The sequence below is a fragment of the Manis javanica genome, chromosome 10 (assembly GCF_040802235.1).
Source record: "Manis javanica isolate MJ-LG chromosome 10, MJ_LKY, whole genome shotgun sequence".
Lineage (NCBI taxonomy): Eukaryota > Metazoa > Chordata > Mammalia > Pholidota > Manidae > Manis > Manis javanica.
Genome location: NC_133165.1, coordinates 41,973,772 through 41,998,640, shown reverse-complemented (window position 1 = coordinate 41,998,640; position 24,869 = coordinate 41,973,772). Strand labels below are relative to the sequence as shown.

The 24,869-nt window shown below is 47.4% G+C and overlaps 1 protein-coding gene across 1 annotated transcript in view; it reads left to right on the top strand.

Moving 5' to 3' along the window:
• LOC108392739 (nuclear envelope pore membrane protein POM 121C) overlaps positions 1–22,331 on the top strand; it is a 30,540-nt gene extending 8,209 nt beyond the window's left edge. The window contains 10 exon segments of the mRNA XM_073214266.1: positions 8,323–8,414; positions 9,037–9,110; positions 9,589–9,651; positions 9,654–9,709; positions 9,837–9,975; positions 10,182–10,291; positions 11,202–11,449; positions 11,451–11,887; positions 11,890–12,260; positions 12,262–22,331. Of these exon segments, the coding sequence (XP_073070367.1) occupies positions 8,323–8,414; positions 9,037–9,110; positions 9,589–9,651; positions 9,654–9,709; positions 9,837–9,975; positions 10,182–10,291; positions 11,202–11,449; positions 11,451–11,887; positions 11,890–12,260; positions 12,262–12,576 (1,905 nt within the window). The 3' untranslated portion in view covers positions 12,577–22,331.
• The last annotated feature ends 2,538 nt before the right edge of the window (positions 22,332–24,869 follow it).

Here is a 24,869-nt window from a genome sequence, read left to right as displayed (position 1 = left end):
TGATGTTGATTATAGCATTATTTAAATAGCAGAAGCTTGGAAATAATGTAACTGTACCTTTTCAGGGGGCTGGTTGAATAGCTAACAGTATTTCCATAAGTTGAAATACTATGAAACTATTAAAAAGAATAAGGTAGAGACACAGCCAAGATGGCAGCGTGAGTAGAGCAACGGAAATTTCCTCCCATGTATATTTCTGAAAATACAACAAATACAACTATTCCTAAAAGAGAGACCAGAAGACACAGGACAACAGCCAGGCTACATCTACACATAAGAGAACCCAGCACCTCAGGAAGGGGGTAAGATACAAGCCACGGCCTGGCGGGACCTGAGTGCCCCTCACCCCAGCTCCTGGCAGGAGGAGAGGAGTCAGAGCAAGGAGGGAGAGGGAGCCCAGAACTGCTAAATACCCTGGCCTAGCCATCTGCACTGACAGTGCAGACACACAGTGCATAGTGTGCTGGATACTAGGGAAACAGGACAGTAAGACCTGTGAGCGGGTTGCTGCAGCCGGCACTCCTGGGACAAAAGAAAAGCGAGTGCCCTTTGAAAATCTTAAAGGGACACGAGCCTCACAGCTGGATAGAAGCACCCCGGTGCAATCAGACCAGTAACTGGGAATCCCAGGGAACTCCGGGTGCCCCAACCCGCTGGGCGGCAGTGAAGCCTGGAGGCTCCTCACAGTGATAAACAGCATCCCACCTGTTCCTCCTCTGACGTGACTTCATCATAGCAGCAGTGGCCATGCCCACAGAAACCGGGCAGCACTTCTTCCACAGCAGCCAGGCAAGAATCAGACACCAAGCTTGCATGCAGCCGCCCAGCACAAGCCACTAGGGGTCACCATTCTCCCAGGAAAAGAAGGCCACAAACCAGTAAGAAGGGACAGTCTCTAGCTGACATATGCGCCAGCTGCCCACAACTACCTCTATCGCCATGAAAAGGCAGAAGAATTTGATCCAGACCAAAATCACAGAGTCAACCCCTGAGAAGCTTATAGACCTAACCAATCTTCCTGAAAAAGAATTCAAAATAAAGGTCATAACCATGCTGATGGATATTCAGAGAAATATCCAAGAGCTAAGGGATGAAGTCGGGAAGGAGATTACAGAAATGAAACAATCTCTGGAAAGACTTAAGAACAGACTGGATGAGGTGCAAGAGGCTGTTAATGGAACAGAAATCAGAGAACAAAAACACTGAGAAGCTGATGCAGAGAGAGATAAAAGGATCTCCAGAAATTAAACAATATTAAGAGAACTGTGTGACCAACTCAAAAGGAACAATATCTGCATTATAGGGGTACAAGAAGAAGAAGAGACAGAGAAAGGGATAGAAAGTGTCTTTGAAGAAATAATTGCTGAGGACTTCCCCAAACTGGGGGAGGAAATAATTGTTCAGACTGCGGAAGTACACAGAACTCCCAACAGAAGGGACCCAAGGAGGACAACACCAAGACACATAATAATTAAAATGGCAAAATCAAGGACAAGGACAGAGTTTTAAAGACAGCTAGAGAGAGGAAAAAGGTCATCTACAAAGGAAAACCCATCAGGCTATCATCAGACTTCTCAACAGAAACCTTACAGGCTAGAAGAGAATGGCATGATATATTTAATGCAGTGAAACAGAAGGGCTTTTAACCAAGAATACTGTATCCAGCACGATTATCATTTAAATATGAAGGAGGGATTTAAAAATTCCCAGACAAGCAAAAGTTGAGGGACTTTACCTCCCACAAACCACCTCTACAGGGTATGTTAGAGGGACTACTCTAGATGGGAGCACACCTAAAGCTAAACAGATGTCACCAGAGAAAATAAAATCATAGCAAAGAAAGCAGACCAACCAATACTAACTAAAGGCAAAAAATAAAATCAACTACCCACAAAAGCAGTCAAAGGAAACACAAAAGAGCACAGAATAAAACACCCAACATATAAAGAATGGAGGGGGAGGAATAAGAAGGGAGAGAAATAAAGAATCACCAGACAGTGTTTAAAACAACTCAATAAATGAGTTAAGTTAAACAGTAAGATACTAAAGAAGCTAACCTTGAACCTTTGGTAACCATGAATCTTAAAACCTGCAATGGGAATAAGTACATATCTTTCAATAATCACCCTAAATATGAATGAAATGAATGCACCAATCAAAAGACACAGAGTAATAGAATGGATAAAAAAGCAAGACCCATCCATATGCTGCTTGCAAGAGACTCACCTCAAACCCAAAGACATGCACAGACTAAAAGTCAAGGAATGGAAAAAGATATTTCATGCAAACAACAGAGAGAAAAAAGCAGGGGTTGCAGTACTAGTATCAGATAAAATACACTTCAAAACAAAGAAAGTAACAAGAGATAAAGAAGGGCATTCCATAATAATATAGGGCTCAGTTCAACAAGAGGATATAACTATTATAAATATATATGCACCCAACACAGAAGTACCAGCATATGTGAAAGAAATACTAACAGAACTAAAGGATGAAATAGACTGCAATGCATTCATTTTAGGAGACTTCAACACACCACTCACTCCAAAGGATAGATCCACTGGACAGAAAATAAGTAAGGACACAGAGGCACTGAACAACACACTAGAACATATGGATCTAATAGGCATCTATAGAATTCTACATCTAAAAGCAACAGGATACACATTCTACTCAAGTGCACATGGAACATTCTCCAGAATAGACCACATACTAGGCCACAAAAAGACCCTCAGTAAATTCAAAAAGATTGAAATCCTACCAACCAACTTCTCAGACCACAGAGGTATAAAACTAGGACTAAATTGTACAAAGAAAGCAAAAAGGCCCACAAACCCATGTAGGCTTAACAACATGCTCCTAAATAATCAATGGATAAATGACCAAATTAAAATAGAGATCCAGCAATATATGGAAACAAATGACAACAACACAAAGCCCCAACTTCTGTGGGACACAGCAAAAGCAGTCTTAAGAGGAAAGTATATAGCAATCCAGGCATATTTAAGGAAGGAAGAACAATCCCAAATGAATAGTCTAAAGTCACAATTATCGAAATTGGCAAAAGAAGAACAAATGAGGCCTAAAGTCCGCAGAAGGAGAGACATAATAAAGATCAGAACAGAAATAAATAAAATTGAGAAGAATAAAACAATAGAAAAAATCAATGCAACCAAGAGCTGGTTCTTTGAAAAAATAATCAGAATAGATAAACCTCTAGCCAAACTTACTAAGAGAAAAAGAGAATCAACACACATCTACAGAATCAGAAATGAGAAAGGAAAAATCATGATGGACCCCACAGAAACACAAAGAATTATTAGAGAATACTATGAAAACCTATATGCTAACAAGTTGGAAAACCTAGAAAAAATTGACAACTTCTTAGAAAAATACAACCTAAGAAGACTGACCAAGGAAGAAACACAAAATCTAAACAAACCAATTACAAGCAAAGAAATTGAACCGGTAATCAAAAAACTACTGAGGAACCAAACTCCAGCACCAGATGGATTTACCTCAGAATTTTATCAGACATACAGAGAAGACATAATACCCATTCTCCTTAAAGTTTTCCAAAAAATAGAAGAGGAGGGAATACTACCAGACTCATTCTATGATGCCAACATCACCCTAATACCAAAACCAGGCAAAGACCCCACCAAAAAAGAAAATTACAGACCAATATCCCTGATGAACGTAGATGCAAAAATTCTCAACAAAATATTAGCAAACCGAATTCAAAAATACATCAAAATGATCATACACCATGACCAAGTGGGATTCATCTCAGGGATGCAGGGATGGTACAACATTCGAAAATCCATCAACATCATCCACCACATCAACAAAAACAAGGACAAAAACCACATTATCATCTCCATAGATGCTGAGAAAGCATTCAAGAAAATTCAACATCCATTCATGATAAAAACTGTCAGCAAAATGGGCATAGAGGGCAAGTACCGCAACAAAATAAAGGCCATATATGATAAGCTCACAGCCAACATCACACTGAATAGCAAGAAGCTGAAAGCTTTTCCTCTGAGATTGGGAACAAGACAGGGATGCCCACTCTCCCCACTGTTATTCAACATAGTACTGTAGGTCCTAGCCATGGCAATTAGACAAAACAAAGAAATACAAGGAATCCAGATTGCCAAAGAAGAAGTTAAACTGTCACTATTTGCAGATGACATGATACTGTACATAAAAAACCCTAAAGACTCCTCTCCAAAACTACTATAACTGATATTGGAATACAGCAAATTTGTAGGAATCAAAATTAACACACAGAAATCTGTGGCTTTCCTATACACTAACAATGAACCAATAGAAAGAGAAATCAGGAAAACAATTCCATTCACAATTGCATCAAAAAGAATAAAATACCTAGGAATAAACTTCACCAAGGAAGTGATAGACCTACACCCTGAAAACTATAAGATACTCTTAAGAGAAATTAAAGAGGACACTAACAAATGGAAACTCATCCCATGCTCTTGGCTAGGAAGAATTAATATCATCAAAATGGCCATTCTGCCCCATGCAGTATACAGATTTAATGCAATCCCTATCAAATTACCAACAGCATTCTTCAACAAACTGGAACAAATAGTTCAAAAATTCATATGGAAACACCAAAGACCCTGAATAGCCAAAGCAATCCTGAGAAGGAAGAATAAAGTGGGGGGGGGGGATCTCGCTTTCCAACTTCAAGTTCTACTACAAAGCCACAGTAATCAAGACAATTTGGTACTGGCACAAGAACAGACCCATAAACCAGTAGAACAGGATAGACAGTCCAGACACTAATCCAAGCATATATGGTCAATTAATATACGATAAAGGAGCAATGGACATACAGTGGGGGAAATGACAGTCTCTTCAACAGATGGTGCTGGCGAAACTGGACAGCTACATGTAAGGGAATGAAACTGGATCACTGTCTAACCCCACACACAAAAGTAAATTCAAAATGGATAAAAGACCTGAATGTAAGTCATGAAACCATAGAACTCCTAGAAAAAAACATAGGCAAAAATCTCTTGGACATAAACTTGAGCGTCTTCTTCATGAACATATCTCCCTGGCAAGGGAAACAAAAGCAAAAATGAACAAGTGGGACTGTATCAAGCTACAAAGCTTCTGTACAGCAAAGGACACCATCAATAGAACAAAAAGGTACCATACAGTATGGAAGAATATATTCATAAATGACAGATTCTATAAAGGGTTGACATCCAAAATATATAAAAAGCTCATGCACCTCAACAAACAAAAAGCAAATAGTCCAATAAAAGAATGGTCAGAGGAGCTGAACAGACAATTCTCCAAAGAAGAAATTCAGATGGCAAGCAGACACATGAAAAGATGCTCCACATCGCTAGTCATCAGAGAAATGCAAATTAAAACCACAATGAGATATCACGTCACACCAGTAAGGATCACCACCATCCAAAAGACAAACATCAACAAATGTTGGTGAGGTTGTGGAAAAAGGGGAATCCTCCTTCACTGCTGGTGGGAATGTAAATTAGTTCAACCATTGTGTGAAGCAGTATGGAGGTTCCTCAAAAAGCTCAAAATAGAAATATCATTTGACCCAGGAATTCCACTTCTAGGAATTTACCCAAAGAATGCAGCAGCCCAGTTTGAAAAAGATAGATGCACCCCTATGTTTATTGCAGCACTATTTACAATAGCCAAGAAATGGAAGCAACCTAAGTGTCCATCAGTAGATGAATGGATAAAGAAGATGTGGTACATATACACAATGGAATATTATTCAACCATAGGAAGAAAACAAATTCTACCATTTGCAACAACATGGATGGAGCTAGAGGGTATTATGCTCAGTGAAATAAGCCAGGTGGAGAAAGACAAGTATAAAATGACTTCACTCATATGTGGAGCATAAGAACAAAGCAAAAACTGAAGGAACAAAACAGCAGCAGAATCACAGAGCCCAAGAATGGACTAACAGTTACTGAAGGGAAAAGGGCTGGGGAGGATGGGTGGGAAGGGAGGAAAAAGTATGGGGAAAAAGAAAGGGGGCATTATGATTAGCATGTACAATATAAGGGGGGTGCATGGGGAAGGCTGTGCAACACAGTGAAGACAAGTAGTGATTCTACAGCATCTTACTACACTGATTAACAGTGATGGTAATGGGGCGTGTGGGAGGGACTTGCTGAAGGGGGGAGCCCAGTAAACATAATGTTCTTCATGTAATTGTAGATTAATGATAACAAAAAAATTACAGTAAGCCATTTCTCTAAAGTCTTGACAGCTCCAGTTTTTTAATCTTCTCTGCTCCATCCACTTGGTTATTGGTTAACCGTTACCTTACATACCTGATTTTATGTGTTGCTTTGTTTCTCTCTCAGACATTGAAAAAGAAACAAAACAAAGTAACAATAACTTGAAGCTCTGAATGATGGTATCTTTCTCCAGAGAGGTTTTACTTTTGCCTCTGGCAGGCAGCCAGGGTGGGAGCAGATTCCTCTTTCTAATTGGGATTGACATGAATTCTGAGTTGTCAGTTCTTGTGGGGACTGGTTTATTTCTGATTTGCCTTATATCTTCTTATGTAGCCTTTGAGATCCCAACCAGAAGCCTGAGGTTTTGTTAGGATCCCTCAACTTTGGAAAGCTCTGATTCTGTTTTGTCTCTTCAGCCCTGTGAGACTGGTGAAAGCTTCTCTTAGCCTCTCAACTGCAGCTTTCCACGTCTAAGTGGCAGTCACCTGAGGGAAAATGTAGACCTAAATGTAGGCTCATCTCTGGGAGGGAAAATGTAGACCTAAATGTGGGCTCATCTCTGGGCTTCTACTTCTCTGTCTTGTCTCCACAGTGTCTCACTGCTTTAGTAACTCTTTCATACCACCATACCTTCAAACAGATGTATTTCTTATTTTCTTCAGCATTTTCTGCTTGTCCTCAGCAGGTGGTTGCTCTGGAACACCACAGTAGGCCTTTGCCACATTTCATTGTAAAGTTCCCACTACTGATGGAGCCTGTGACCTACTGCAACATGTACACTCACTGACACTAACAGTTGCATATTCTCTTGTGAGTAGTTAGCAGCCCCCTATAGATGTGTGATGTTTGAATATGTAAGTTCTCAGAAGTAGGTCTCAGGAAGGGGAGACTAAATATGAATGTTCTTTACATGGATGCCTCATTGAAAGAATTGGTAGTGAATAGTGAATATAGTGTGATCAGTCCAGATGACAGCTCTCATATTTGGAGTAAGTGGTAGCATCGTTATTTGACTCGATTTAATTTTTCCAGAGGAACACTAGTAAATACCCAAATCTACAGCTGTGTAAATTAGAAGTTCTAGCTTTGATATTGTAAATCATTACCAGCATTCAACTGGTACTAATTATAGAGAGTGAACAGTCCTCTGACCTCTTTGTGTGTGGCATTGGTGTCTCCATTTGTCTTAACAGGACATACTGTCTTCCAAAGCAGAAATATTTACAGTGGCCTTAAATTGCCAAGCCTCAAGCTTGCATTTCTAGCTTCTTTTCCCTTTTAATATACCTCATAATTAAGGCAAACCAAAATGTCTCCTAAGAGCACCTAATACTGATACTTTCCTGCTTCCTTACCTTTCCATGTTCTGTTCTCCATCTGGAATGACATGTCCATCCCACTGCAAGCCTTTTGTTTGTTATACTTCTAAATGTAAATCTTTTATCATGTCTGTGTTGTATGTGTATGCACAGTCTATGAAGTAGAGAGAAAACACTTTTCACCTAATTGTTGAACTGGATTATTCTCAACCCTGGCTAGTCAGGTATGGATGGCTGTATGGATAATTGTCATGTAACAGTAAATACCATAGATGTTGCAAAAGTCACATGTCACGGTAGCATATTTTTTAAATTTAATAAAGTAAAACTGAAAATTTAATGAAAGCCAGACTAAACAACTTACTGGCCTATCTTCCCTGGAACAGTTTCTGAATTTACTTTATCATTTCCATGGACTAATACAGAGTGAACTTGTATGCATCAGAGCTCGCTCTCAGCCATTACTGCATATGACGTTCCACTCTTCAGGATATGCAGAAAGCACACTCATTCCTCTGCCATTTGTTAGCATTTCATTACTTTTTCCAACTTCATTCCCCATAGTTAATACTGGCAATTGACTCACTTTTCAGAAGCCCCTCTTCACAAAGAAATGTTTTTTAGTCACTTGAAAAGGAGACTTTATATACAGTGATGGATTAGAGCCACATAACTATGTTGAAGGTGAGATCCTACGTTAGTTTGTAGTGTCAGTCACATGACTTGTGTTTGGCTTTTAGCTCTGGAAGAGAAGGGGTCCCAGTGCCTCACCCTTCTCCAGCCCTGCCTTATCCTTCTCACAGACAGCAGAGAGGCCAGCAAAGAAACTAAGGTAATCGATGATTTGCTGTGTGGATTAATGAGAGGGTAGGAAAGGAGGGAAATTTACTTGGCTCTTAGGCTTTCTGAGACTCTGATTTGGAGAATCAAAGCGGTTCACATCTAAAGGGCAGAGACGGTACCGCCCTGAATTCCTCTCATCTCTTGCATTTGTCACATACTAACCACACTGGCCTCTGCTCCCCCTCATGCTGCAGCATGAGGGGCTGGGGTGTAAGGGGAAGGGCTGCACAGGACAGAGTGAACAGAGTGACTGAAGGGAGTGGGCAGCAGTGGTCACATTCTAGACCCAAACTGATCCTCTAGGTGACCGACTAGAATGTCACTTTCTTAGAGATAGAGGTGTGACTAGAACTGTTGAAAATTTGGCAGGTTGTAGGTAAGGTTCTGAAGATTGTTTTGTGCTTGTTTTAAGACAAAGGTGTCTCTGTGGCTTCTGTGAGCTACCTCCCTTCATTTCTTTAGGAAACTTCTTTGACTTCTTTTTTGTTGTTGTCTTGGCACACTAAGATCTTAGTCATGGTTGTTCTGGACTTTGGCCAGTTAGTAGTTAGGAGTGTATAAGAAGTTATCCAGTACTTTTCTAAACTTAATTGTGCCTCTTCCTCCTACAGAGAAGAGGAGCTTTCTCATCATTCTGGCTCTTCAGCTCCATTGGTAACAGACAAGGAGTCCCAGGGAGAACAGAGTAAGTTGATGAAAGTGTGGCATGTGTTGATGGTAGTGTGTACAGAGCGCACATAGACTACAACCCACTGGAAACATGTACTGGGCCTTGATTTGTGTGGGGCCTCATAGTTTCAGAGATAGACGTTCCTGTCCTTTGGGCTTTATGGTCTGGAAAGGGAGAAAGGTGGCCCAGACTCGTATAGCATAACCCAGGCCACCTGGGGGGCTCGGGGTAAGGTAAGCCTAGGTGAGGGAATCTGAGCAGTCCAGGCAGTTTCTGTCCAGTAAGCAACCATGTGCACACATTTGGAGCAATTACCACTTCATGTCTTCTTGACTGTTAGAAATAATATTGCCAACACTATCCAAGAGCCCAAACCATGGAAGGTAGAATCTCAGAGACACCTAGTGAAAGTTCAGTATTAAAAACTAGGCTGGATAGAGAAACCTCTCCATTTCTGGAAGAGAGGAGGAAGAAAGTAAGTCTGATTCTTCAGTTGCAGATACAACCACATGTAGGAAGCAGAACTCCTGGGATTCTCCATCTACACCCATCAACTCCTGGCCACACAGAAGGTTCAACTGTTGCCCTCCAGACGAGGGATCCCACTGATCCTGGTATGGTCTGTCCATCCACCCCTGCCCACCACAGCCTGGCTCCCCTGAGTCATAGGAATGGAAGGGTCAGTACAGGTTTCTTTCACTTCCTTCTGACTGACTTGGCTTCTCCTTTTTCTCCTGGTAGCCTCCATCTCCCCTGCTTGGTTATTCAATCACTGCTGAAGACCTAGACTTGGGAAAGAAAGCTTCATTACAATGGCTTAACAAGGTCTTGGAGGATAAGACTGGTAAGGAATATAGGTTAATTTCACACTCCAGAGAAGGTTTCCTTTGATTTTATTTTGGTCTGTCTCCTGAGAAATCCACCTCTTGGGTCCTCAGTAGAATCCGAGAAAAGTGAGCATTGAGATTGAGAGGAAGCATTTCTACATGAGTTCTCCCAAGTCCCTGAGCCTCCCCTTGCTCTGCGATTACCCTGGAAAGAATTCTCCTACAAGGGAGGACAATCCTTTCTTTCTTTCTTCCTTAGAAACTGCCTTGAGCTCTGTCACTGAGAACCCACCTGCCACTCCACCAGCTTTTACTCTCACCCTGCCTGCTGCTGAACTGCTGCTTCTTCAGCCTCCCTCCCAGCCCCAAGTACTAACCCGCTGTTTCTCCCCAAGTATATTATCGTCGCGAAGAAGCCAAACTCCCTGGGCCTACCATCTTTCCCAGGTGAAGGGAAGAGCTTTCTGTGGAGCACACAGTGCCATCAGCCTCTGCTTAGGCTAAAGTGAAAGCAGCGTGCCAGTCAGTCACTAAAAAGGTTGAAGCTGCTTTAGCTTAGCACACCTGAGCTGGTGCAACCCTGAGGGCTTCAGAACCCTCTCATCAGGAGCAGATTGTAGGGAAGGGGCTGTCGCCCTTAAAGCTGGAGAGAGCAGCCTCATTTTTGTAGTCACATGGCTGTTGGTTTGCAGCCCCATTCCATAGCTGCTCTGAGCTGTGCTTGATTTCAGATGATTGGATTTTCCTTAGTGTCCACACATTTAACCCCTGGTAGGCCAAGTTTTATCCCCTGCTCTCTGTCTTATGATCTGTGAAGGGTAGAAATAAGGAGCACTTCCTTGATTTTGGGAAATGAATATATTAAGAACTTGTGGTATAGATTAGTCATATTTGTTGACTCTTGAATGCCTGGCCCAACAAGCCTTCTAGAACACCAAATACCATCACATTTGAGATGCCAGGGCCCCTCCCAGGCATTTCCTGAGACATCTTCCAGACCCACAGCCACTTTCTCGGGGCTGACCCCTGCCTCTCCCACAATACCAGCCACTGATGCCACTAAGTCACCTCCAGCCCCTCAGGCTGAGACATCTTCCAAGCCCCAGTCCTCGCTTGCCCCAGGCCCCACCCTGGAGCCCAGTGTTTTGTTTGGAATGCTGAGCAGCCCACCTGCTAACCGGTCTGCCTCTGCAGCTCTGGCTGTGTCCAGCACTTCCCATGTTCAAGCCATCTTTGTGGCTCCACCTAAAAATGGGATTGAGGGCCCTGTGCCATCCAGCCCTTCCCATGTCACAATGGTAGCATCTTCCAGCTCTGCCCCCACCCCAACTACCAGAAGCTTGCCCTTGCTTTGAGTCCTGTCTTTAGTAGCACAGTGCTACCTACATCTTTGCCCTTCTCAACTCCCTTCAGTCAAACAACTACTTCACGCATTGTCACGAGTGCCCCTCTGTTCCCTGACCAGGACAGCATCAGTGTCCCCTCAGCAGCGGCTTCTGGGACCACCACTAGCACAGCCTCAGACTCTGCCTGTCTTTGGCTTTGGGGCGAGCAGCGTGACCAGCACTGCAAGCAGCATGACCAGCTCCATGGCTTCCACTGCCCAGCCTGTCCTCTTTGGGTCCCCCCACCCTGCCTCTGGGGCCAGCTTTACCCCAGCCATGGGCTCCATACTCCAGTTTGGCAAGGGGCCTTCCATGCCTGCTCCAACAACAGCCATCACCTTTGGCCAGTCCCTGCCCAGCGCCATCCAGATTGGCAGCAGTACTGCCGGTTTCAGTGGCTTTGGTTGCACCCTCACTACCTCAGCCTCCACCGCCCCCAGCCAGCCTGCACTGATATTCAGCAGCACTACCACCCCAGCCTTCAACATTCCCTTTGGTTCCGGCACTGGGCCGCCTGTTCCATGCTATCCCAGAGGCACCCAGCAGCCCACTTTTGGGGCCACTGATGGACAGCAGACAGGGCGGCCAAGTTAGCCCTGGCCCCCAGCTTAGGCAGCTCCTTTCCTTTTGGAAGCTTAGCAGCCCCAGCCCCACCTGTAGCTCCAGCACCGATCCCACCCCAGCCAGCCTCTAGCAGCACTGCATGGTCAGGTTTTCATGGGTTGAAACCTGCAGTATTTGTCTTTGGCAACCCCTCCAGCACCCAGCCAGCCTTTGGCAGCACCACAGCTGTTTCCTCCTTTTTTGCAGCCACCACCTCAGGCTTTGGAGCTATGACCCAGACCACCAGCAGTGGGGCCAGTAGCTCAGTCTTTGGCAGCACCACCTCATCACCCTTCATGTTCAGGCAGTCAGCAGGCCCTGCTGACATTGGGGGCTTTGGGATGAGCATGCTTGTCCCCCCACAGCAGCTCTACCACTGGAACATTCAGCTTTGGAGCAGGACAGAGTGGGACCACTGGCAGCATGGCCCCTTTTGGGTGAGGCTTGAGTCAGAACTCCCTGGGTGCACCTGACCAGAGCACACCCTTTGCCTTCCACATGGCCAGCACACCTCAGAACACGTGTGTTTGCAGGTCTGATTTGGAATGGGCTCAGTATGTAGTGCCAGGTGCTGTTTTACATGCCAACAAGGTCTCCACTCTCAGAGCTGTACATTGTGGTGAAGAGACCTATGTTATCCATAAACAATATGAGGTAGCGGTGTAACTCATGACTGGAGGAGCCATTTAGGTAGTCAGTGGCAGCCTTTCTGAGACAATAGCAAACTGAGGCCATGGCCACAGTACCCAAGTTGGGAGTAGGGACAGCACCTGGGTGTGAGGATGTTGCAGGCACAAGAGCAAAGGCCTGAAGGCAGAGATGAGCCTGACATGTTCCTGAGCAGACAAGAGCCAGGTGTGGCCAGAGGCTTAAAAAGCAAAGTGGGATAAAATGACATTAATAGACAGAAGGGAAGATCATTATGGCCATTTAAAATGTTTTTGTTAAAGTACTAAGGGCAATCACTATAGAATTTCAAGCAGAAAGAAGTGATTTTATTTGCCATGTGGAAGATGCATGATAAGGAGTTTTGACCCTGATAGCTGCCATTTTCTTCACTGAATATAAGAGCCCTTCAGAGCATGTTAGGGGGAGATTGTACCAAGGAGGGCCTCTCTCAGTAGTCATTTTGGGGAGGGGGTGAAAATGACGTGTGAGAGCCATGCCGGGCAGTTTTGAAGTCTGGGAAATTGTGGTTAGGAATTTGAAACAAGGCTAGTCAGCACTGTTTCGTGTGTCTCCCCAGCAACATTCAGTTTTGAGGTGTGGACCTGAAATAAGTGGATAGAGAGTAAATCCAGCCTGGTTAAATGGCACAGGGAGCAGGAGGGGTGGGGGGCTGACTACAGACCCCGGTGAGGCAGAGGATCTGGATTGGGTGTGGTCAGCACAGGGAGCAGGGACAGCACTGTGCTTGCAGTTGAGATCGGGGGGCAAGAACAGTTCCTGGTTGTGATAAGGTGTGACTCCAGAGACTGGGTAGGGGGAGAAGATTATGTGCAAAGTCAGCACCTCAGGGGGCACCCACCCTACTTCAGGCCTAGACAGATAGATACGTGTGAGAGAATCTTCCTGCAGCGCTGCTGTGGAGGGCAGCCCAGTGCTGGGCAGGAGGCCCCAGGAGGGCAAGTGTGTGCAGGAGACCGAGTTGGAGTGAGCCCCCGGGAGGATGGAGGCTGACTCTGGGCGGGGCCTTGGTGAATTAGAGGAGAGGGGGCAGGTAAACGGGGAGGAGACATAACATTAGTCCTGAGAGAAGGGCGGCCCGCTGTCCCCCTCAGCTGTGCTTTGGTGGCCAAGGGAGTGCAGAGGTTCTACTCAGGTGGCCAAAAGGCAGCTCAGGGACTTGTGCTCTGCTGCCGCTGGTGGGGGAGGGGCAGGCTCACCTGGAGCACAGGGCTTAGGACCCAGTCACCCCATGTGCTTCCTTACCAAGGGGTGAGCCAGACAGTGGTGCGGGCTAAGGGATCCTGTGGGGATGCGCTTGCAAGCAGACCTCCCCCCAGTTTATTACCACTTGCTTTGACACCTTCTGCTTGTGGGCCTAGTTGTCACAGTTCCTTGTGGTCTCTCCATTCCAGGTACATTCACACCCACCTTTGGTCAGAACACCCCTGCCCCTCTGAAAGGTTCCCTGAAGAACCTTTCGGAGGAGTGCTCTGAAAGGTTGGCAGTTCCTCCTTTTAAGGATTCCTCAGGAATGTGACTAAGGGCTGGGGGTGCAGACCTGTTAGGTGGTCTTTGAATACTTAGAATTAAATTAACACAAGGAACTTCCTGCTCTGATTTCTCCCTGGGATCCCAGCTTTCTTGGTCTGGGAGTGTATCAATCAAGGCTGCCTGCCCAGCTCCCAAGGTGGGCTGAGTTATTGTCTGTTTGCTAAAGAGTTAAGTTAAGAATCTTATTTCTTAACTTCCTGGGCATTAAAACACAATCTTCTTTTTAAGGTGGAATCCTTCCTGCCTATTACTATATTATTTATGCTGGGCTTGCTAGCCATTATTAATTGTCCAGATTGCAAACTATTTGATTAGGGCCAAAGGAGAAAAAAAACAGCATATAGGTAAAGTTAAAAAAAATAAGTGGGGCCTGCATGATTAACACAATAAAGCCATGGGCTCTGCTGAGGTACCCTCCTTTCTCTGGGGAATATTCAAACATTCCAGGCCAAGTTGCTTCTGGCTTTTTGAGCTTTAACTGATTGACTATGGGTCTTTTTTAATGGGCTTTTTCCTGGCCTTATTCTCTTTCCATTCTCTTTCCCACTCATATCTTTCCTGCCTAACAGGGTGGGGTCCCTTCCCCTGGGAAAGAACAGGCTCATAAGCACAAGAAAGATGTGACCTCACTCACTGACTGTCTGCCTCAGCTGAGGTTTGTTGGATAGGCAGCAGAGCTCAGAGAGGAGCCGTTTCTGGCAGAACGTTTCCCACACTACTGTAAAGCCAGGTAAAATACCTTCCTGGGCCTCTCGCCTCCCAAGGAACTCAACCTGGGAAACCCTGTTGAAGAACCCAGTGTTCTGCTGGCCTGGCACCCAGAGAAGCAGTCTCTGGTAGTAGCTGCCCTGATGAGGTCTTGTTGACATTCCAGGATCACCAGCCACATCCTTTTCCATTGGTGCAGGATCCAGGACCCCAGGGGCCCAAGAGCAAACGCAGTCCTAAAGGCAGCATATCCACAAGAAACAACCTACTCCCTTGCCACCACCCACATCCACACCCACAACCTAACATCCACTGCCACGCCCACCCCCATCACCACACCCCCATCTCCACCCCCACTGAAGGGTCCCCACCAGTAAGATGGCAAACTTCCGGCTTCTCTTCGGGGTCCTCAGTTCCCGCCGGCGCCACCTGAAGCCCAATCACCTCTCGCCCCCCTCCCAATCCCAGCACCTAGCCAACAGCCACCAGCCCCGTAGAAGTGACACCTCAATCAATTCATGCCCCCTCCTATATAACCCAGCACCTTTCCCTAATAAAGCGGAACTCTCCGGTGAATTGCTGCTTTGTGTCACTCCTTTCCTTTCATTGGTGCCGAAACCCGGGAGACGGGACACCCCAACTGGGCCCCGTCTTCCCCCGACACCAGCAGCAGCTTGCCCTCGTCCTCTTTTTCCGGCACTGGCTCATCACACTCACCACTCCTCTCTGGCCTTTAGGTAAGTTTTCCCCCCAGAGTGGGCCACTCTTCCCCGAGCTATCGCAGTGCCATTGACCATGATCGTCCGGCAAGGCCCTGACGCTCGGGGATGAGGAGGGAACTCTCCCCGCCTCAGGCCTTCACGGCTGCAGCGGACCCTCAGGCCCCTCCCCAAACAGCCATAAATCCCCGCCTCAAGCCTTTACAGCTGCGGTGGACCCTCAGGCCCCTCCCCAAACAGCCATAAATCCGCGCCTCAAGCCTTTACAGCTGCGGCGGACGCTCAGGCCCCTCCTCTGACAGTCATAAATCCCCACCTCAGGCCTTCACGGCTGCGGCTGACTCTCAGGCACCCCCCTCCAACAGCCATAAACGAGGTGACTCCTTTGTGGATGAGAACGCTCCCTTTTCCCCCCCTCCTCCTCCTGTTCCGTCCGCCAAAAACGCCTAGCGCTAGGTACCTCGAGACTCTGGCACTCTGCCTTCTTAGGGAAGTCTGGGTGACGACCCACACTTTCCAAGAAATTCCGACTCATATACGAGTTTCCGCAGACCACCAAGGATCATCGGGGACGCCCTTTGTCTCCTTGTGGTCTGCTTCCAGTCCGAGGATCTCCGTTCGTCTTCCCCTGTTTGTCTCCTTCTCTGTCCTTTAGCCATGGGAGCCTCCTCATCCCTCCCTGAAAGTTCACCTCTTGAATGCCTGCTTAAGCATCTGGCTACCCTCTCCCTGATGCCTGATATAAAACCAAAACTTCTCCGTAAATATTGTTCCCAAGATTGGCCGACATACCCCCTAGACAATAAAAACCAATGGCCCGCAGGGGGAACTCTTGATCCTAACATCACTCGCGATCTTTTTAACTACTGCCAGCGCCTGAAAAAATGGAAGGAGATTCCCTATATGGAAGCTTTCCGCCTCCTCCTCTCCCCGCCCCCTCCCAAGTTCTCCTAGTCTGCAAGCCGCTGCCCCCGCAGAAGCCTCCTGTTCACTCCCTTCCCCTTCTTCTCCTACAACAGCCCTTCTCCCTTCCTCCCCAACCATCTCCTCCCCCATCTCACCTCCTCCACCTTCATTCCCTGCAGATTAAGCCTGACCCTTTCAGCCCCCCTTTAACTAGGTCCCAGGGGCCTCCTCCGTCTTTGCCCTCATCACCTGTTTCTCCCCTGTTAGGGACCGCCTTTGTCTTCTCACATGTTTGTAGAGAGAATGGGAAAGCACCTCCCCCCATGTCTGAATGCAGCATGGGAAAGCACAAGCTAGAGAACAACCGGTGCAGTCCTTAGAAGTTATCTGTCCACAAAAACATATCTTGCCAAGACTCCTCACTCTGAAAATAGGGAGACCTTGAAGATGTGTAGAAACACCGCCCCTGCTTCTAGCTATGCCCTTCCCCCACTTGCCGATGTGGCAGGAATAGAAAACAACGCATTCCATAAGCAATTAACTGGGGCCCTGCTGTAGCTCAGTAGAGCATGGGACTCTTAATTCAGAGTCATGAGTTCAAGCCCAACTAGAGCGGCAGAAGTAAGCAGCTGGGCTGCTAGCTGGCGACATGTGGGTCCGATTCTATCTTTCTTTATTTTCTTTGCCCCCCTTCTGCACTTCAGGACCTGCTCGACTAGGCACGGCTAGACCGCATCACTCCCCCACAGACTGAGCCAGAACCCTTCAGTCCCGCTCAGACTCAGTCCCGAGAGCCTCCCAAAATTATCGCCCCCCTCCGGGAGGTAGCAAGATCCAAAGGCAGCGTGCGCGTTCACATCCCTTTCTCCTTAAGAGATTTAGCCCAACTAGAGAAACGCCTAAGTTCCTTTTCCACTGATCCCATGACATACATTAGGGAGTTTCAATACACCCTCCAGTCTTACAGCCTCACACATCATGACATTTTCATGCTCCTGGCCAATACTCTCCTCCCTGAAGAGCGTAGACGAGTTTAGGACTTCGCCCAAATGCAGGCTACTGAAACCCACAGGACTGACCCCACCTATTCCCCTGCCCCCACTGCTGTCCCCAAACAAGACCCACACTGAAATTATAACACCACCATGAGTCTCCGCTCTCGAGATATTTTTGCCTCCTGCTTAATAGCAGGTCTGAAAAAGGCCAGCTTGTAAAGTAGTCAATTTTCAAAAGCTCCAAGACATAATTCAAAAGAGAGATGAAATCCCCTCCGAGTTCTTAGAGTCACTCAAGCCCTATTACAGTATACCAGCCTGGACCCAGAAACACCTGAAGGAAGACATGTCCTTATGACATACTTCCTAGCTCAAGGCTACCCCGACATTAAAGGTAAACTCAAAAAGTTAGAACAGGGCCCCGCTACCCCACAGACTGAGATCCTAACAGTGGCCTTTAAAGTCTTCCATAAGCGGGAGGAGGAAAAGAATGCCGTAAACAAAAGGCTGATCAGGCCAATTTCCAGATGTTGGCCCAGCTGATAAAACCACAACCTGGGCGCCCCTCTACAAACAAGCCCCCCCAAGAGCTTGTTTCAAGTGCAGAAAAGAGGGACATTGGTCAAGGGCGTGCCCCTCCCCCAGATCTCCTACCACCCCATGCCGCAGATGCCACAAAAAGGGCCACTGGGGGTCTGATTGCCCAACCACCCGAAGGGGAGGCTGGACAAACAACCGCCATCCTAAGCCTGCCGTAGTGGGGCTGGCAGAAGAAGATTGATGGGGCCCGGGGGCTTCTCGCCTGACCATTTCCATCACCAAACAGGAGCCCAGGGTTACTTTAACAGTAGACAGTCACCCCATCTCCTTCCTCCTAGATACAGGAGCCACCTTCTCAGTCTTGTGAGAATACCAGGGCCCTACCACACCAGCCATTACTCCTATAGTCAGAGAAGGAGGTAAACAGATTTTCCCATTAAACCCCCCACCCACCCTTTTATGCACAATCCAAGACAATCCCATACCTTTCTCCCACTCCTTCCTGGTTATGCCCCAGTGTCCCATCCCTTTACTAGGACGAGACATCCTTTCCCTCCTCCACGTTTCCATAACTATATCCACTCCCACAGCCCCCAGTACTCCCTTTCTGATGGCCCTCATAGCCGACGACCCCCCTCTACCCAATGAAAGCTCCGGTTCTGCCCTCATACACCCTGTAAATCCCAAAGTTTGGGACATTACAAGCCCCTCCGTGGCCCTATGTCCCCCTGCCTCTATCAAATTATGTGACCCCTCTCAGTATATCTGTCAGGCCCAATACCCCCTAACCACTTCAGCCCTCATAGGCCTCCAACCCATCATTCAAGCAGACCCACTCACTCCCCATTTAATACCCCCATATTAGCTGTTAAAAAAAAACAACGGATCTTTCCGCCTTGTCCAAGACCTTCGCCTCATCAACATAGCCATTGTCCCTATCCATCCCTTAGTTTCAAATCCATACAGCCTCAGCATCCCACTTCTCAGTCCTAGATCTCAAAGACATACCCCCATATTAGCTGTTAAAAAAACCAATGGATCTTGCCGCCTTGTCCAAGACCTTCGCCTCATCAACATAGCCATTGTCCCTATCCATCCCTTAGTTCCAAATCCATACAGCCTCAGCATCCCACTTCTCAGTCCTAGATCTCAAAGACCCATTTTTCTATCCCTCTAGACCCCTGCTCCCAAGATTTTTTCATCTTCACCTGGACGGACCCATACACAAGACATTCTAAACAACTCACTTGGTCAGTTCTGCCACAAAGCTTCCGAGATAGTCCCCATATTTTTAGACAGGTCCTAGCTCAGGACCTCAAACAGTTTCATCATGATCACTCCAAGTCCACCTTATAATACATAGACAATCTTCTACTCTGCAGTCTCTCGTGGGAACAGTCTCAACTTGACACTGCCTCCCTACTTAACTTTCTAGCTTCCAGAAGTTACCGAGTATCCCCCGTCAAAGCTCAAATCTCTTCCCCTCCTATCACTTACCTCAGATTCCTTCTATCTCAACAAAGAAAGTCCATTACCTTAGACAAAAAATGGCTCCTCTCTGACCTGCCCATTCCCAAAACCAAGACAAAAATCCTTTCCTTTCTAGGCCCTTTCTAAGCCTAGCTAGATATTTTAGAACGTAGATCCCTAACTTCTCCCTGCACCCTGTTGGCAAGACCCCTATACAGCCTCAGCAAGAGCCCCCCTAAAAAACCATTATCCTCCTCACCCCGACACTCCTTCATTAAGCTCCGTCAAGCCCTTGTGGAAGCCCCAGCTCTCCATCTTCCTGATTTGTTGAAGCCCTTCTCATTATACATTCATGAGAGGTTCAGTCAAGCTCTAAGAGTCCTAGGCCAATATTATGGCCCATCCTTTGCCCCCCAGTAGCTTATCTCTCCAAGCAATTAGACCCCACAGTTCGGGGATGAGCCCCCTGCCTACGAGCATTAGCCGCTAGACAGCTCTTGGAGGAAGAAGCTCATAAACTGACATTCATGGCGCCCCTTACCATTCTGTCCCCACATCACCTAAAAGATCTCTTAACCTACAAAAGTTTACAGACTCTCCCTCCCTCCAGACTCCTGACCTTACTGTCCTCTTTCCTCCAAAATCCCGTTCACCCCCTTTGCCATCCATACCCAAATCATGACTTTTTCCTCCTTTACTGCTCTCTCGCTTTTTTCCCTCATTCCTATTGTCTTCCCCACCACCCCAGCCTCCTTTGTATGGCGATTCAAAGTCAGACAGACTTACACACAGCATCAAACAAAAGTTACTGCCCTCATTGCCACACCAGACTGCCCTCTGAAAAGCTGCTCTGAGCCTTTATACCTCCACTTTCCTCCCTCCACTGAAGTGTTCACTAGCAGCTACCCTTATTCTCCCTACCTCTGCTTCCTCTATGACCAAAAACAAGCCTATTGCAGGCAATGGCCAGATACCTACAGGAGATGTCCCTACTAGTCTTGCACCATTCACTACATAGGTAACTTCCAGTACCCACAGTATTACTCCTCCAACCGTTTCATGAAATATCCCAATGGCTCATTCTCCTTATCAATCCCAGATCCCTGGGACTCTCGATGGGCTGCCAGAGTCACAGCCTCAGTTTACTATGGGGGGTCCTCGACCCCCCACGGTACCCTTCATATCTCTCAAAAGTATGTTCCCTCTCATTCCCAGATCTCTCAAGTTGCATCAGATATCGGACATTCCGAAAAAGTCATTATCCAAACTCTTGACAGTGCCTTTTCATCTTCTTATCCCCGCCCCTCTTCCCATTTCTCCTACTCTTCATTACAGCTCATTCAGGACACCACCATCTTTCTCAACCGCACCCTTAACACAGCCAATTGTTTCTTGTGTGCATCACTACAGCGCCCACTGCTGGCCGCCGTGCCCCTTAATATTTCCAACTACTCCTTCCATGCAGAAAGACAACCCCTCTGCCCCCTGGCAGACATACCCCTATGTGAACCAGAATACGCAGATAATCTCACCATCCACCACTGTGTAGGCCCAACTCCACCCCCTTCCAGCGCACTTCACTGCCTCTCTATCTACACCCCTACCTCCGGCTCTAAGACTTTTATGCAACCGGGACACTTCTTTTAGTGTAATGGCAGTCTTTTCAACTCACTGCCTCTCAACTCCGATACACCCTGCATTCTCGTCACCCTAATCCCACAGTTAACACTTTACAGCATGGCAGAATTCCTTGAGCTCCAACCTCCCTTGCCCTCGCGCACAAAAAGAGCCGCTTTCCTTCCCATCATGGTCAGTAGCTCTTTGATCACCTCAGCCATTGGGCAGGGTTTTCAGGAGAAGCCTTGGGTCACTCTCTATAGGCAGTTAGAGATCTCAACGCCAAACTTGAGGGAGCCCTGACATCCACTGCCGATTCTCTAACCTCTCTCCAAAGACAGGTCACTTCGCTAGCTAAAGTCACCCTTCAAAACCGGCGGGCCCTAGATCTGCTTACAGCCGAGAAGGGCGGCACCTACGTCTTCCTCTGGGAAGAGTGCTGCTATTACATCAATGAATCCGGCATTGTAGAAACTGACATTACCAAACTCACCGACCTTGCCTCCAGTCTCCACTCTGCTTCCAATTCCAACCCATTCTCGTCAATACTAACAAACCCCCTCCTCACCTGGCTCTGGCCCATTGCAGGCCCCATAATAATCATTCTTCTCGCCTGTCTCTTCTTACCCTGTATAATAAAGTTCATCAAATCCCAAGTCAGAAAAATCTCTAATCAAGCTTTCAACCAGCTTTTACTCAGGAACTACCAGCTTCTGGCCACAGAAGATCCCTCACCCTCACGTGACCTCCTCACCACACGCTGAGATGGACCCCTCTCTCCACTGGAAACTGTTCCTGGAAACAATAGCCGCAGACGCCTGGCTCCTGACACCCATATCCTCTTGGCCAACCTATGGTTACAGGGAACCTTCATTGATTTCCAACCTGAAGAAGTCCACATCTACTCGTCCTTACTGTGGGGAGTCCTATCAACCCTTTCCTCCCAATCCTCAAGCCCTCACTCCCTTCTCCGCCCCTGTTCAGCAGGAAGCAGCCAGAGAGAAAGCAACGTCCACAAACCCATAGAGGAGAAAGGGGGGAATGAAGGGTCCCCACCAGTAAGATGGCAAACTTCCGGCTTCTCTTCGGGGTCCTCAGTTCCCGCCGGCGCCACCTGAAGCCCAATCACCTCTCGCCCCCCTCCCAATCCCAGCACCTAGCCAACAGCCACCAGCCCCATAGAAGTGACACCTCAATCAATTCATGCCCCCTCCTATATAACCCAGCACCTTTCCCTAATAAAGCGGAACTCTCTGGTGAATTGCTGCTATGTGTCACTCCTTTCCTTTCACCCACCACCACTCTGACCCTAACTCCCAACCCCAATGCCCTCGCACCCCCACCCCCACCCCAGACCTGTGACCCAAATCCAGACTTCAGCTCCTCCTGGGAAAAGCCTCTGACCTGTTCCATAAAGCAAACTGACCATAGCATATCTCTGGCTTCAGCTTGCAGGGAGGGAGAGGCAGCCCTAGAGGCCATTGCCCTCTCCTGGAGGAAGCAGAGCCTCAGGCTTTCTGCAGGAGGGGAGGCAGGATGTGGCAGAGCAGAAGCCTGATTGATACCTTTCTTGAATGGTTCCACTGGTGAGGCTGGAAAGAATCAAGAAACATCTGTAATATGGTCCACTTTACTTCCCCAACTCAGTATATAAATGGCCTCCCTCTCCCCACCTGCCAGAGCCGTCTTCGCTGGAGGGTGGCGGGTCCAGCCCTGGCCCACCTGCAGCAGCCCTCGTGTGCATCTGATGGGGTCAGGGAAGTGGGTTGTCCCTAAAGTTTTACCATGCTTGGCCAGCAACTAGTTGTCCTCTCGTCTCTTAAGGGGACTTTTGTTTCCCCATTTCTTGCTGCTCTGCCTCTCACTGGGTCCTTGCAGGATCTCTTTTTAAATGATTTTGAATCTGGGTTTGCCTTGGAGACCCCTGTGGGTGGTACCACCTGTGCTGTTCTGCTTCCTCCTGCCAAGTCCACGTCAGTGTTTTGTCCCCAACCCTCTGCCAGTTTAGCCCCTAAAAGCTTGGTGGCTCGAGACTGTTAGCCTGGCAGATCCTGGGCAGATGCCTTGATCCAAGGCTGGAAGCCCTTGGGGCACGCAGGGTGCCCACCACCACTTTCAGCTGCCACCTGGCCCACCTTGCCTACTGGCCTCACCAGGCTCAGCTGCCTCTCTGTATTGTAAAGCTTTGTCCTGTTACTTTGTCTGATGCTGATGTCTATTGCTCTTTGAATTGAGTTTGGAGGAAGAATCAAATTGTATGAGTGGTGGCATGTTGGTAATGCCAGACTTAACTGTGTCAGGTTTCTGGTGCCTAGAATTGAATGTGGAAAGTAGCACCACTTTACAGCTATTAAATGGTGTTTGACTTTAAGGGCTGGCAGCCCAGGAGAATGGGACAGAGGGGAAGCAAAGACCTTTTCCCTCTGCTGTTGCTCCCACCTACCTGAACTCACTGTAGGCCAATTGCCCCGAGTATGTGTTAGAAAACCACACTTAAAAATCCTTAAGGAGCCAGGATGGTGGCGTGAGTAGAGCAGCAGAAATCTCCTCCCAAAACCACATATATCTGTGAAAATATAACAAAGACAACCCTTCCTAAAATAGAGACCAGAGGACACAGGACAACATCCAGAACACATCCACACCTGCGAGAACCCAACACCTCGCGAAGGGGGCAAGATACAAGCCCCAGCCCTGCGGGACCCAAGCACCCCTCCCCCTGGCCCCTGGTGGGTGGAGAGGAGTCAGCAGGGAGGGAAAGAGAGCGCAGGACTGCTGAACACCCAGCCCCAGAATTCCGGACCAGAACGCAGACACAGTGCATACGTGGGGTCCTCGATACTAGAGAAACAGGGCGGCAGGACCGATGAGCGGGTGCCTGAGGCTGATGCTGGAGAACAAAGAAATGGGAGCGGTTTTTTTTTGTTGTTTTTTTTGGCGAGTGCTTTCTGGAAGCCTTAAAGGGACAGGGACCTCAATACTAGCGAAACAGGGAGCAAGACCGGTGAGCGGGTGCCTGAGACTGGTGCCTGAGGACAAAGAAAATCGCGTGTTTTTCCCTTTTTTTTTTGGCAAGTGCTTTTTGGAAGCCTTAAAGGGACAGGGACCCCAATACCAGGGAAACAGGGCAGCAAGACAGGTTAGCGGGTGCCTGAGACCGGCGCCTGATGACAAAGAAAATCGTGCGTTTCCCCCCCCCCCTTTTTTTTTTTTCTCTCTTTCTTTGTTGCTGTTGTTGTTTTGGTTTGGAGAGTGCTTTTTGGAAGTCTTAAAGGGGCTGGACAGGACACAGCCCAGAGGCAGGGAATCTGGGGATCTCTGGGCACTCTAACCCACTGGGCAACAGAGAGCACAGAGGCCCTTTACGGAGATAAATAGCCTCTCGGCCGCTCCCCCTCCAATGGGGCTCCACCATTTTGGAGAAGCAGCCCCAAACAGGCCACGCCCACAGCAACAGTGGAGATAAACTCCAAACCAACCGAACAGGTAGCTGAAGCCCTGTCTGCATGCAGCTGCAAAGCATAAGCCACTAGAGGTCGCTATTCTCCCAGGAGAGGAAGGCCACAAACCAACAAGAAGGGAAGCTCTTCCAGCGGTCACTCGTACCAGCTCTGCAAACTATCTCTATCATCATGAAAAGGCAAAACTATAGGCAGACAAAGATCACAGAGACAACACCTGAGAAGGAGACAGACCTAACCAGTCTTCTTGAAAAAGAATTCAAAATAAAAATCATGAACATGCTGACGGAGATGCAGAGAAAAATGCAAGAGCAATGGGATGA